Source organism: Chelon labrosus (genome assembly GCF_963514085.1).
Source record: "Chelon labrosus genome assembly, chromosome: 18".
Lineage (NCBI taxonomy): Eukaryota > Metazoa > Chordata > Actinopteri > Mugiliformes > Mugilidae > Chelon > Chelon labrosus.
The window spans coordinates 2,681,071-2,694,460 of record NC_140351.1 but is presented as its reverse complement, the minus strand read 5'-3'; the positions used below and the strand labels follow the sequence as shown (position 1 = coordinate 2,694,460).

The 13,390-nt window shown below is 44.2% G+C and overlaps 1 protein-coding gene across 1 annotated transcript in view; it reads left to right on the top strand.

Annotated features, from left to right (window-relative positions):
• The window catches only part of vstm2a (V-set and transmembrane domain containing 2A), a gene marked incomplete at its 5' end in the record, with an annotated part of 74,778 nt that extends 62,754 nt beyond the window's left edge, over positions 1–12,024 (top strand). The window contains one exon of the mRNA XM_084566753.1: positions 11,907–12,024. Coding sequence (XP_084422879.1) covers positions 11,907–11,983 — 77 coding nt within the window. The 3' untranslated portion in view covers positions 11,984–12,024. The remainder of the gene's footprint in view (positions 1–11,906) is intronic.
• Between the last annotated feature and the right edge of the window lie 1,366 nt (positions 12,025–13,390).

The following is a 13,390-nucleotide window of genomic DNA, read 5'->3' as shown; positions in this document are numbered from 1 at the left end:
ATTTACTTGAACAATAAAAATTGGCATTAAGGCAAGGGAAGTATAAAAGAATAGCACGTGGAGTTCCCCAGAGACCTATTGTCGGGCCTCTTCTGTTCAGCAATAATGTTCTCATTAAGAGAGAATATATATTCTGACCTTTACATTATTAGCAGGAAGCTTGCAGATGTGTTTTGCTTGTTCTGCATGCACTGAGTGTTATTTTATCAATGCTGGTCAGCTTTGGTCCCTAGCATCCCAAACACAGTTTTGAGTTTTTGGGCGAACATATGTGGACATGTTCCGCTATCTTTGCCATGCTGTACAAATATTTTTGTGGGATAACAGATCACAAGCTCCAACATTTCAAACTACTGTTCAGTCAAACTCACAGAACCTGAGAATCTGTTGGAGATCAAACGTTTACCCAACTAGTTCTGGTTGGATACGGTGTATAAAATGAATACATGGAGTCTTGGATTTCAACATTTTACTTCCCACACTTGAAAATGTGCACTGCACAGTTACAGTCACATCTTCTTTTCTAGATACATTATTTTCTTTCAGATACAAGTCATAAAAGGAATAGTTTAACTCTCGAGCAGATTAAAATTGTCTTAGAACTTTAAAAGAAGATTAGAAAATGCTTGCGTTTGAGAAACGGAAACCACAAAAATGATAAGAATTTCTGAGCCAACTTTATAGATTTTTAATGAATAATCTTAATTAGAAGTTTAACTGGTGATTAAAGCTGCCAACCAACTGCAAATGAGTACAAACCGAAAGTGGCATGACAAAGAATCCAGTTTAAGTCCATATTCCACCACCGCCATTTCATATGGCAGGAAGAGTGAACTGGAAATGCGTAAGAACCCTTTATACTGAGAAACAGGCTGGACAATCATTCCCCAACATTAAGCTCTAATTAGCTGTTTGTTCCTCTTGTCAGTTATGGCAATATGGTTTAGAGAACGGCTGCAGTAATGTAAGCTAAAACACACAAAACCACTGGTGTGATCCTTTCAAATGTGGTGGATGGTAATTGTGTAGCTTTTGCATAACTCACCAGACTGTGTTATCACATTTACTCTCACTCACAGTTGAACAGTCAAGCTGCATGGCAATGACATCCACTTGTATTTAAGCAGTGAGACGGCCAAAAAATAATCCAGCCATGGCTCAGGCAGGCAGGCAGGCAGGCGGTGAGAGAGCGTATCAGTCAACAAGCAAATCAGACGGCAAGTTTTGCAACAGAGCCACCAGGCAAGAAAGCAACCGAGTCAAAGAGAGAGTCAGCTAGCCAGTCAGTCAGCCAGTCAGCCAGCCAGCAAGGGATCAGCAGCAATAGATGCGACTGGCATTAAGCCAGTCTGAGCTCCTTGCGGAGGCGCTGTGGTGATTCACCTTCCTGCCTCACTGAACCTGACTGCCTCCTGGAATCGATATTCAACATCACCATTTTGCCGAGCCAAAAACATTTTGGCAAAACGTAGAATGTTTTGTTAGGTTAAGTAGGACGAAATGAAAAGTATTCAGTATGGGTCTATTCTAACCAGCACTGAGGACGCTGGAAGAGGTCTTTACCAGCTCAGACACACACTCTCGCTCATTATGCCCTCACATAATTCAGTCTGCACTAGCTCAGACTGAGGAGGAAGCCAGGACGGAAGAAAATTACAAGCAGAAAGTGGCATCGCGCGAAAGCTCTAAACCCTGAGACATCATGTAAAAGTTGGATGTCTTCAAATCTGTCATAGAAACCCTTTTCACTCTTCCTCGAGCTCCAGCTCTTCACCTCCAAGAATCGAGCGTCAGATTCATCCAGGATGACTTTGAAAGATGTCGACCTTGTCAAGCAAACTTTGACAGGAAGTGGGTGGAGATGCTTCCTCAGCCGCGGCAACGGATAAATGAAATGCTGCAACCGCTGCTCGCTTGTGTGTATGTCTATTCAGTTGTGTTGAAGGATTCCTTTTTGTTTTTTTGCATGTCTGCCCCTTTACTCAGCAATTAAAATGCATAGTGCGCAAAAACAACAATAAAAAATTCACAAATGTTCTTTGTTGTTCTCTAAAAATAGCTCAGGAGCGCAGGCGGTAGATTTACCTTTCGCAGGCTTGTTAGCAAGGTTAGTTTGGAAGTGAAAAACAAAACCTGATGGAGTGTGTGTGCTATGTAGGAACAGTAGCTTGAGACATAATGATTCTTTCAGCTGCATGTGCACGTATTACATGCATTTAAGTCCAGACCAAATGGAAACAAATGGATGCAGGCAAGAACGAAATAGGATAGAATCATACTGTATTACAGTGTGACTCTAGATAATGGTTCAGTTAAAGGATAATTCATGTATTGATTCCCTTTTTATTGCTGAGATGTCGGGAATCTCTGGTGACATCACCACATGGAGGTCAACTGGTCACAGGGGGGCTGGAGCCTATCTCAGCTGTCATTGGTCTAGAGGCGGGGTCCACCCTGGACAGGTCTCCAGTCTATCACAGGACTAACACAGAGAGACACTCACACCTACGGCCGATTTAGAATCACCAATGAACCTAACCAGCATGTCTTTGGACGGTGGGAGGAAGCTGGAGAACCTGGAGAGAACCCACGCAGACACAGGGAGAACATGCAAACTCACACAGAAAGGAACCAGTCGGCCATGATGGATTAGAACCCAGAACCTTCTTGCTGTGAGGCATCAGTGCTAACCACCACGCAAAGTCCAATCATCCCAAGAACCCAGAGCTGTAAACCCTCAGAAAAAGCACTATACATAAGACAAGGTATAGTGGTAGAGCCCCTTCTCAAAACTGGTGCAACTGCAAAAGCTGCATACAACACATACAATGCACTCTCTCTATATATTGACAGATGGATGACATGAAGCTTGGCTGAGTTCAACAGGAAAATAAAAAGAACTACAGTGCAGTGCAAGATATCCATAAACTGTCCCAAATTCAGTTTAATCAAAGGCAGCAGCAAACAGAAAAGTCTTAAGCCCTGAGAGCTGGCACGGGCCTGTTTTTATTTTATTTTTATTTTTTTTTTCGCCCAGTTTGTTCCAGATATGTGGCGCATATATAAACTGAATGCTGCTTCTGTGTTTAGTTTGTGTCTCCGGGGACGGTAAGCGGACCTGTCCCGGACCATCTGAGAGGTCTGGGCGGATTATAACAGCACAGCAGTTCAGAAATAAACCATTTAGTGCTCTATAAAGCGAGAGTATTTTTAAAATTAGGAAGCCCCTGAATACGTAGACTGATGTGATCCACTTTCCTGCTTTTAGCAAGCACTCTCGTAGCGGAGCTGTCTGATCCATTTTAAGGTAGACCTGTGAAAATGGTGTCGCAACAGTCAATCTCGGCCTCTTGGAAAGTTATTTTTTTAAGATCTCCTGGGCCAGTTTCTTAAGGCTGTGTTTCACAACGTTCCCACGAGTTAACCTGGTTGAGTGGACACCCCATAAAGTGCGACTGTATTTCTTAGGCGCTGTTTTGATGCCAGTCGGTGCCCGTCGCTGCAAGTCATCCCAGCTCATTCACCCCATTATTTCCTGTTTCTCTTCACTGACAAATTATCCAAGAAATGCAAACACTCCCAGCAGTATTTTCTGTTTCAGCCTATGTCATTTTAGCCCTAATCATCTCATGTGACATTTAATGCTTTAAATAAAAAACGAAAATGACAATTTACCAGATTTAAAGGATGCGTTGCCAACATCTTCGTGTTAGATACCACAGGGAACCTTTTGCCACAAACTAGTAAAAGCAGTGTGGTAGTAGATGTAGAAGTAGTTACTGTGTGTATTGTACCGATCAGCCACAACATTATGACCACTGACAGGAGAAGTGAATAACATTGACCATCTTGTGACAGTTCAGTGTTCTGCTGGGAAACTTCTGGACCTGGCATTCATTGGTGTGGATGTTACTTAGACATGTAGCACCCACCTAGACCAGACCAGGCACCCCCACCCCATAGCAATGACACTCCTTGATGGCAGCAGCCATCCCCAGCAGGATGCAGCCTGACAGACACACACACACAAAAACACTTTAGGAACAACTAAAAAAAAAAACAGCACATGGTGTTGACCTGGCCTCCAAATTCACTAGATCCCAAACTGATCAAGTATCTGTGGGATGATCCACAGAGGCCCTTCCCCTCAAAGCCCCCCCCCCCCACCCCACCCCACTAACAACATTCTGTAGACAGACACCACAGGAAACCCTGAGAAGGCCCCTCTGTATGTTCTTATGAACATATTGTGGAAATCAGAATAAACCTGATGCACCTCTGGCTGCACATGAAGGACAACACACCAACACAGCGTTAGGCTAGGTGTGGTCATTATGTTTTGGCTCACCGTGGTGCATTTGTGTTCCGTCTCTTTGTCGTGCCGGGTAATTAAAACTCCTTGGACCGTTAAAGACGATGAAATAAGACTGGAGTCCTCCTCTGGGTAAAACGATAAATCTACCGGAAACTGTCATAATTACTGAGATGTGACTTTGGGTGAATGGGCTGCAAACGCCCCCCCCCCCCCCCCCAAAAAAACGGCGGTTTGTCGGCCCGCATGTGGAAACCGAGAATTACAAAAGTTTCGAAGCATGAGATTATATAAAGTTGGTGGTGCACGGATAGTGTGTGCTGATATTTTTCAGCTGAAGCCACGCTTCTTCTTCCACTTATTCTGCGCCTGATAAAATCACATCTACAGTGCGTGTACCATTTTGTTGTTTGTGTTCTCCCAGACAGCCAAAACTGAGAAATGGCTTTGCAAATACCACATGAAACAATAGAGACCGCTACAACAGCAAATCAATAATGTATGAATAACAATTTCCCCGCTGCTCCGTACGAGTGTGGCCGCTTGATCACTGGATTCTAGAGGGAGCGTGGCGCGGTTTAGAGTCGGTTCAGTGGATTTTAAAGTGCATCTGGAAGATGTCACAACTGACACTGAAGAAATAACCCGGCGCCGCTGTGCTGCGTGCAGTCACCCATCATGTTGGGCTATACCCAGAAGGAGGTCAGAGTGACCCTGAACTGACAGAACTGCCTCACTGCATCGTATGTGTTTGGTTATATCTGAAAGAGACGAGTAGATCTGACTTGATGTTATTTGACTCTGTTCATCAGTTTACAACGGTATCAATAGTCTTCATGGGTTTTAGTGAGTTTAGCCCGCTACAGAATTAGCTTGGTATAAAATGAAGACGTAAATTCAAAACAATTCAGCTCAGATTCTTTAAGATTTGTGAACCTGCATCCACTTTTCTCTCACATCACTTTATGTTCTAAGATGTTTTAAGGCACTCCTGCACATAGAGGACGTAACATCATTCAGGGATGTCAAGGTCAGTTCATGTCTCTCGGTGGATTTTGAGGTCTGCTTTGGTTCATTGTCCTGCCTCTGTTTTACCAGGCACCCCCACCAGGCCAGGCACCCCCACCCCATAGCAATGACACTCCTTGATGGCAGCAGCCATCCCCAGCAGGATGCAGCCACAAAAACGCTTTAGGAACAACTCAAATAGAAAACATGAAGAACAGCACAAGGTGTTGACCAGGCCTCCAAATTCACTAGATCCCAAACTGATCAAGTATCTGTGGGATGATCCACAGAGGCCCCTCCCCTCAAACGCCCCCCCCCCACTAACAGCATCGTGTTGCCAGACACCACAGGACACCTTCAGAAGGCCCATGTCTATTCTCTGATGAGTCACCACTAAGGAGACCTGCAGCACTCGTTCCCAAAACCAAGACTTTAGATGCTGACTTTTGTGATAAGGTTTCCTTCTGATGACTCTTCCATGTGGACCCTGTTGATGCATCCACTCTGCACCGTCACTCCTGTGTCTGCTAACGCTCCCTGCAGCTCCTCTGCAGGTTTTATTTTTGCCTCTTCTGACCAGTAGATCGCATATTTTCCTCATTCATCCGGATCTTGTCTCGACTTTCACAGTTCCCCTTAACTGCCATTTCTTAATGACGTTTCGGATGGCGGGAAACTGCAAGCTGGAAGGGATTTGATATCTTTTCCTTGCCTGATAGACATCAACTTGCGTCATTTGAAATCCCGACAGCTGCTCGGAGGATCCCATATATTATTTCGCTTTTTAGCTAACGTTATTCAAATATGTGAAAATAGTGCATTTTCTGGGGACTGTTAATGCACATTTGTGCTTCAGTCTAGGGAGGATTTTTTGGACGGCAGCAGACACTGTGCGTGGGACGGAGTCAAAAATAAACACTGATGTATTTTTAATAGATTTAGCACAGCAACTGAGACTTATTGCTGAGAGGAAGAGGGTTTTCATATGCACACTTAAAAGGATCAGTCTTTTCTTCTAAGCAATAATTTATAAAAATTACTAGCATTGTCTTTCATGTATTGCAATCCTTCAATACATTAGTGTACAAAGAGGATTGCGGAAACTGGCAGGGAGAGAGTGCATGCATTTAAAATGAGCCATTCTTCCAGCCCAGATGTTTGGCTGCTGCAGAGTTTATGCAGAGTAGATGGAATATGTAGGATTTCTCCCCGTGGCTATCAATGTACAGTAACAGCCAAGCGGAAAGCAGCATTCCCCCTAAACTAAACTAAACTAATCATTCACCATGCTCAATAAACAACAAGCAAGAATGTGATTTTTTTTTAAAACACAAACACACCAAGAGTCTTAAAAAGCATTTGCTCATTCGTAGTTTTTCAAATGAACTTGCTAAATGATGAAAATCACTCTCGTTCCTCGGCTGTGCAGTGTGCTGGAAGAATTCTGCCTCCAGTTCACGAAGACTGTGTCCCCGATGCGAGAACAGAGGCCCGAACGGGAGCTTAATTAACATAGCTTCAGCGCAGGCAGCGTCCACACTCCTAATAAAGGAACTTCCCCGGATCTAAACAGCATAACAAGTGTGGTAATTTGTCCTCCTGCGCTGTCACCTGACGTACATGTCTGCAGTTTGCCTCAAACATCCCCACGTCTACCCAGCGTCGCGTTAACATTCAGCATGAGTTGATAATCCCCATGACTGTTGTTTGCACAGACATGAACTAGCCAGTAGCAAAAGCGGACACAGAATTAAAATGATTTTTATTTTTGTTTTAATTGGCTAAAAGCCAGCAGAATGAGGTCATGTGCTTCAGCAGCCAGGAAACGTCATGACCTAATAATGTTGTCTTTCCGTAACGGCAGGAATGTAGTGAACAGAAGCGAGCCTTTTAAAGATTCACTGACGTCTGCCGCTTGACATCACCTGGCACCCTGACTGGATCTGAGCAGAGCCGTAATATAAAGCACAGCGGCTTTGAACTTTGCCTTTGTAATCTCTGATGTTTAAATACTTGCCTCTCTCGTGTCTTTAAGCCGGCAACTGTGCAGGGCTTACGGGGAACGGCGCTCGTTAAAGGCTGATTAAAATCTGAGTGTTTAATTTAAAGAAATCTAAGTGGGACGTGACGTCCAGTTAAGAACAGCTCGGTGTGTAGTCATTAGTATGGGTGGAAGAAGAATTTAAATCCTTCGCCTGGGTAAAAGTACACGCACACAACATCATAGTACTTTATTTACGTGCTGATACACTGTGTGTGAGCAGTGTGTTACTGTTGAAGCATCTTGTATTCACTTTCAGATGTTCAGATTGTCTCATCTTTGGTTTTTTGGCACAGTGGCGTGGTGGTTAGCACCGATGCCTCACAGCCAGAAGGTTCTGGGTTCTAATCCAGGCCGACTGGTTCCTTTCTGTGTGGAGTTTGCATGTTCTCCCTGTGTCTGCGTGGGTTCTCCTCAGGTACTCCAGCTTCCTCCCACCGTCCAAAGACATGCTGGTTGTCTGTCTCTCTGTGTTAGCCCTGTGATAGACTGGAGACCTGTCCAGGGTGTACCCCACCTCTCACCCCGTGACAGCTGGGATAGGCTGGTGTGGCGACACCCGGCAGTAAAATGCATCTCCACATGAATCCCCAGCCGGCACTTGAGATCTGATCTCAGTTTCTCGCTCAGCATGCAAATAAACACCAACGTCATTTGGGGCGCAGCAGAATATTATAACGGCTGGTGTCTGGACGGGAGATGGAGAAGGACGGGATCACGTCCCTGCTTGGTCCTGCATTCTTTTCCGTCATGCATGCAGAGCTTCTTGCACATCGTACTGACTTTCCTAGAAGACAGCGCAAGGAAAAGCTTCTGATCATTGACGACATGCGTTTTGAATTACATCACAAACACACTTTTGGCCATGGGTAGGTACAAGCTTGTATTCTGTGACTACCAGTTGGCTCTTGAGGAAGTCTTCTGCGGGCACCAGGTGCCAGCTAAATGTGTCACCGGGCAGAATGCCATACAGTAGAGAGGAGTTATTCATCTTGTAGGTTACTCTGGCTCCGGTGCAGGCGTTGTGTCTTCACCAGCTCCAGGCTCTGAGGATGCAGAGGTGTTTCTCTCTCTGGCAGACACGCCCCAGCAGAGGTTTTGGTTTTCTGCAACTGAACCCAAGCGTTCATTTTGTCTCTCATCTTTCTGGAACACTTGACATTGCAGGCTTCACTGCTTAGTGTCATTCATACACGCGTGCCATTAGCGTTAATGTTCCTCATCGCTTTGCATAATAGAACATTTATGGAGAGAGCTGGTGGCACATCTGGCTCCCGGTGTGTGATGAAGCGCTCGTTTTGACTTCTGCTGAAAATTCACGAATGTTCCTCAGGTCCAGGTTGGACTGGCGACGGCTTCAGGTCCCACGCTTTACTGAGCCAAGAAGAAGATCGGCACGGTACATGGAAACATAGCATCCCCTCCAAACTGAGACAATTAAAAGGTTAAAACTGTGGCTTGACTGTGAAGAGTCGACGTAAAAAGCTTAATAATCCAGGATTAGTGCATGTTTTGTGTGTACATTTTTATTTTTTTTGTACCGTCTCTCTGCTCCTGTGCCGTCCTCTGACTCCTAGCTGGAGGCTGATTAATTATGCTCTGTGTGAAGGATGTTTTGGCCCAGAGTGATTGCTCCTCCTCTGTGGCACTCCTGTTCTCTAGATCACCTCAAGCCAAATGAGATGTGGTGGCGAGGAATAAAGGGTCAAAGCCCTCCATCTCTGCACCCTCCCTCCCCCTCTGCCTCCCTCCCTCCCTCCCTCCCTTTATCCCCCCAGCAGTCCTGACAATCCAGAGCTGAACCACGAGGAACAATGTGTCCCCGTGGACGCTTTTCTTCTCGGAAGTGTCGCAGCGCCTGACGCAGGAACCTAGTAAATGTCAATATGATTTAGGGAATATTTCATTTTTGATGTCCCGGGTCCTGTCTAGTTTCACAGAAGTAGATTTAAGCACTTTTATTGTTTGGAACTTCACCCTCCTCTTAAGCTTTTTCTCGGATCATTTCCAAGCAGTTTCACATGATGCATAGTAAACATATTCTTTTATTTTTTAATTCTGCTCAAAAATCCACCTCATACATGGTTGCATAGTCATCATCTGTTAATGCACTCATCAGTTGCAGCTTGTCAGGGCTGGGGAAACAGAAACTGTCCATGCAAAACCTTTTGCAGTTGGTTATTTATATTTATTTTATATTTAAAATCAAATGCATGCATGTCTGTATATGATCAACAATCCATAGATGGATTATTGAAGTCCCTGTTCCCCTTTTTTAATAGCAGCAGGAGTCAAAGAGACTACAAACATTGCAGATATGGCTTACATCTGTTTGCAGTCATTTTGTGCCTATTTTCTTTTCTTTTTTCATCCACTCCTCTGTCTATTGTGTGCTTGCATCTCCTTCTTGCCATTCCGTGTAATTTATTGGTAATTTTGCATTCCCTTTGTATCTGCTTGTGTTCATTTTGCAGCTCCTCTCTCTTTGTTGGTTCGTATCTAATTTCTGGTTGGGTTCGTGGGCACTCTGCAGTTGTTTGCCTCTCCCTCTGGTCGATTTGAAGCTTCTTTGTTGTCATGTTGTGCGTCTTTGGTGCCACCTGATTGAAGAATTGATATTGTTAACAGAGTATCTGTGCATGCTGGGCCACTGAGGTTGACCCATTCGTTGATGGCTCCACGCAACAAGTGCAGGACTGATATGGAGACTTGACATTTTAGCAGCCTGGTAATAGCCTGCAGAATATGAGTAGTCATGCCGTGTGCCATCAGCATCCATTTTGTGTTTAATGTTATTTCAGTAAAGAGACCACCTGATCACGCCCCTTACTAAGCTTGAAATGTTTCACCGTGCAGTATGAAACGTGTCTGAAGAGACCTGCAGCACGTACCCTTCTAGACAGACTGTTAAATGCTCTTTTAATTCCAGTTACGTGGAGCAGGCTCTGTGGGATGCATACGTTTGAGGAGAAGAATATGCAAATCAAGACACTGCTTCCGTCACAAAGCGGAAACTCGTACAGTTTACTGCTTTGCAAGAGAAATAAAGTAAATGGCTCACCCGTTCAGTCACAATGACGGACGGATGTGAAAATGTTTGGCATTTACAGAAATGCACAGAAATGAGATAACTTACACAACAAAGGAAAGGAATCCAGATGACTGTTGCTGTCTGTGTATTTGAATTTAAAGCCTATCCACACAGACGCTGTGTGGACGGCATCAATAAAACCGGGGTAAGAATGTGAATGCAGAATAGAGTGAAACAGAAACAGCAGCAAGTTAATATCACATAAAAATAACGAGCAGAAAAACATTAGACAGCGCCGCATCCACGCTGAGGGACCCGCTGAGGTGAATGAGGCTAGGAAGGAAGGGTTGGGGGCAGTTCTTGGGCAGAGTGTCCCGGGATGCGTCCTAAAGGACACAACTGAGGGTTTTTTCTTTCAGGAAAAAGAAAAACAACATCCGTAGCGATGAATAGAAGCGGGGCCGAGATTAACCCGAGTGTAGTGAAGTGATTATGCAAAAAGCACATTCAAAGTTAAGCGGCTCTTAAAACATGGAGTGCTCGCCACAGTCATTCTGCATAACAATACTTTACTGTAGCGGCAATTAGTGGATATTTTAGGGCGCGATAAAAACATATTCAGGGTGCTTTCAACACACAGAGAGGTGACAGCGCTGGAGTTTTATGTTGTTAGCCAGCAAACATCAGATATTGCTGTAAATGTCATTACTAAGTTTGAAGTTTGACTCTTTTTGAACCTTTGTGCTAATGTGAGGCCATTGTTTTGGCACAGTAAAGAAATATGAACTCTGAACAGACTGCATTTGTGCAAAATGTTCATTTGTGACATTCTGAAAATTCAGATAGAGCACTGACTGATAGATAGATAGATAGATAGATAGATAGATTATTCCAGGGGTAATTTGGCATCCAGTCCCATGATTACATAGAGACAGGAGGAATTATACTCATTGCCAGAGTTGTGTTATTTCTTATTTAAAATGTTAGTTAGTGCATCTTAAATCTTGGATACACACTGACTGGTGGAAGTGAAGACCTTTGTCTTGTCCTGTTGCAAGTGTCATATGGTCTCCAGTGTAGTTGTACGTGCTGCAGGCCTCTAATCTACGACTATAGGAAATCCACTAGGTTTTATTTACTGCATTAGAAGATGCCTTCTGGTGTTTAACCCTTTAGAGCGTTATATGTTGTCATGGAACAATTCCAAAGCTTTCTGAAAGCTGAGCCGATGCACTTTACAGCCATCACAGTACTTTCACTTGTGCGTTTTCCAGGAACACTCTTATATCATGCAATAAATTGGAAATAACTGCTAGATATTGAAAGTCCCAGGTATTCTTGAAAAATGGCCAAAAAGCACTTCTACTCTGGACATTTTCTGACCTTTTTATAGTCAAAATAAACAAAGTCCAGGCGGACATTTTGAGGCTCATGTGTTACCAAGCAGAAGAATGTGCCAAGAGGCAAAAGTAAATGTTTGCAGTGTTCTGACCCCCCGTGTCTTCTCTTCACAGGTACAAGAATATCGTGCAGCTATGGACTGGCCGTCCTCCTCCTGGCGTGCGCTCTGGTGAGGGATGCCTTGTTATAATTGGAGGAACTGACGTGGTTTGCGCCCAGATCTCGCCCTCTTCTTTCTTCTCGGTTTGCTCTCGAAGCGAACGCGAAAAAAAAAAAAAAAATTGCCTGTTTTACTCCCCATCCCTCCAGCCCGCCCGCCCGCGTCCCCCTTCCCGCCACCACCACCTCCTCCACCTCCACCGCCTCCTCCGGACAGCACAGTCGGCCGTCTCATTTCCCAGCCACTGCCGCTCTTGCTCCCAGCACACTGTTATTAGCCACTGTCAGCACCGGTCACATTCAAAGCGGTCAGGTTACCTTTTTTTTTTTCTTTTTTTTTCGTGCAGACGTCGACTCAACACCATCCGAGGTGAAAACTGGACTCTGTATCTCTGGACGTCACGCAAGAATGACTCTCTTATGGTTTCGCCGTTTCAGTTTATGTGTTCATTGCTCAAAAGTGAACAAGAAAAAGAGGAGAATCTATATTTGTGTAATATATAAGATCCTAGATATATATCTGTTTTATTTGAAGCACCTAGACTTACTGTACGTGCTGTATACATAGCTGCCACCTACCATACTGGCCATGGAACTTCATTGTGAATAGGTACTATAGCCCTCTGGAAAAGATGAATGAAATGCATATGTTCATTTAGACTGTTAAAAGTAAAACAACCAGGTTAGAAAGGTTAAAAGGAAAGGTTTTGTTTTCTGTATTTGGCCATGCAGATTTTCCAATGTTCATCATTTTTTAACATCTTGTCAGAGAAACATTCGGATGTGCATGCTCATCGGTCTGAAGGCTTAACAGAAAGGAAACAACATTTGGAGTTCAGTGTTACAACATGTTGAATTTAGCTTTATTTTAATGTGCTAGCTTTGGTGTGGTAAAAAAAAAAAAAAGAAAGAAACAACAAAAAAAAATCTATTTGTCCCTTTGTCATTTTAATTTGTATTGCATCCTGAGTAGGAATAAAAAAAAACAAAGGATGTCACATTTTATGAGTCGTTTGAAAATCCTGATATGTGACCAACGGTTGATTTGAACCGACCTGCATCGTTTCTAAAAGGGCATGCTTCAGTCGCTGTGCACCCCCCTGGCCGAGTATTTACCCGCACGCCGGACGACGAGCGGCGCCGCTTCCGGTTCCGTTGCTCTCAAACGCGCACATTTGCACATTTCCCAGGTAGAGGGGCCGACGTTATGCTCACGCCTCACGTTTGGGACTAGCTCCCGTTCCTCTGTCTCAGATCCCACAGCGATATTTTTTTAGCCTTTGCTTTTCAGATGATATATATATCGTAGAGATTTTTATTCGCGCGGAGCATTTACGAGCTTTGACAATCTGACACGAACACGTGGCGAAGGAGGAGCAGGAGCAGCAACGCACACAAAAACCCTCCGTAGCTAGGCCATCAGCGGAGAAAACCTCCG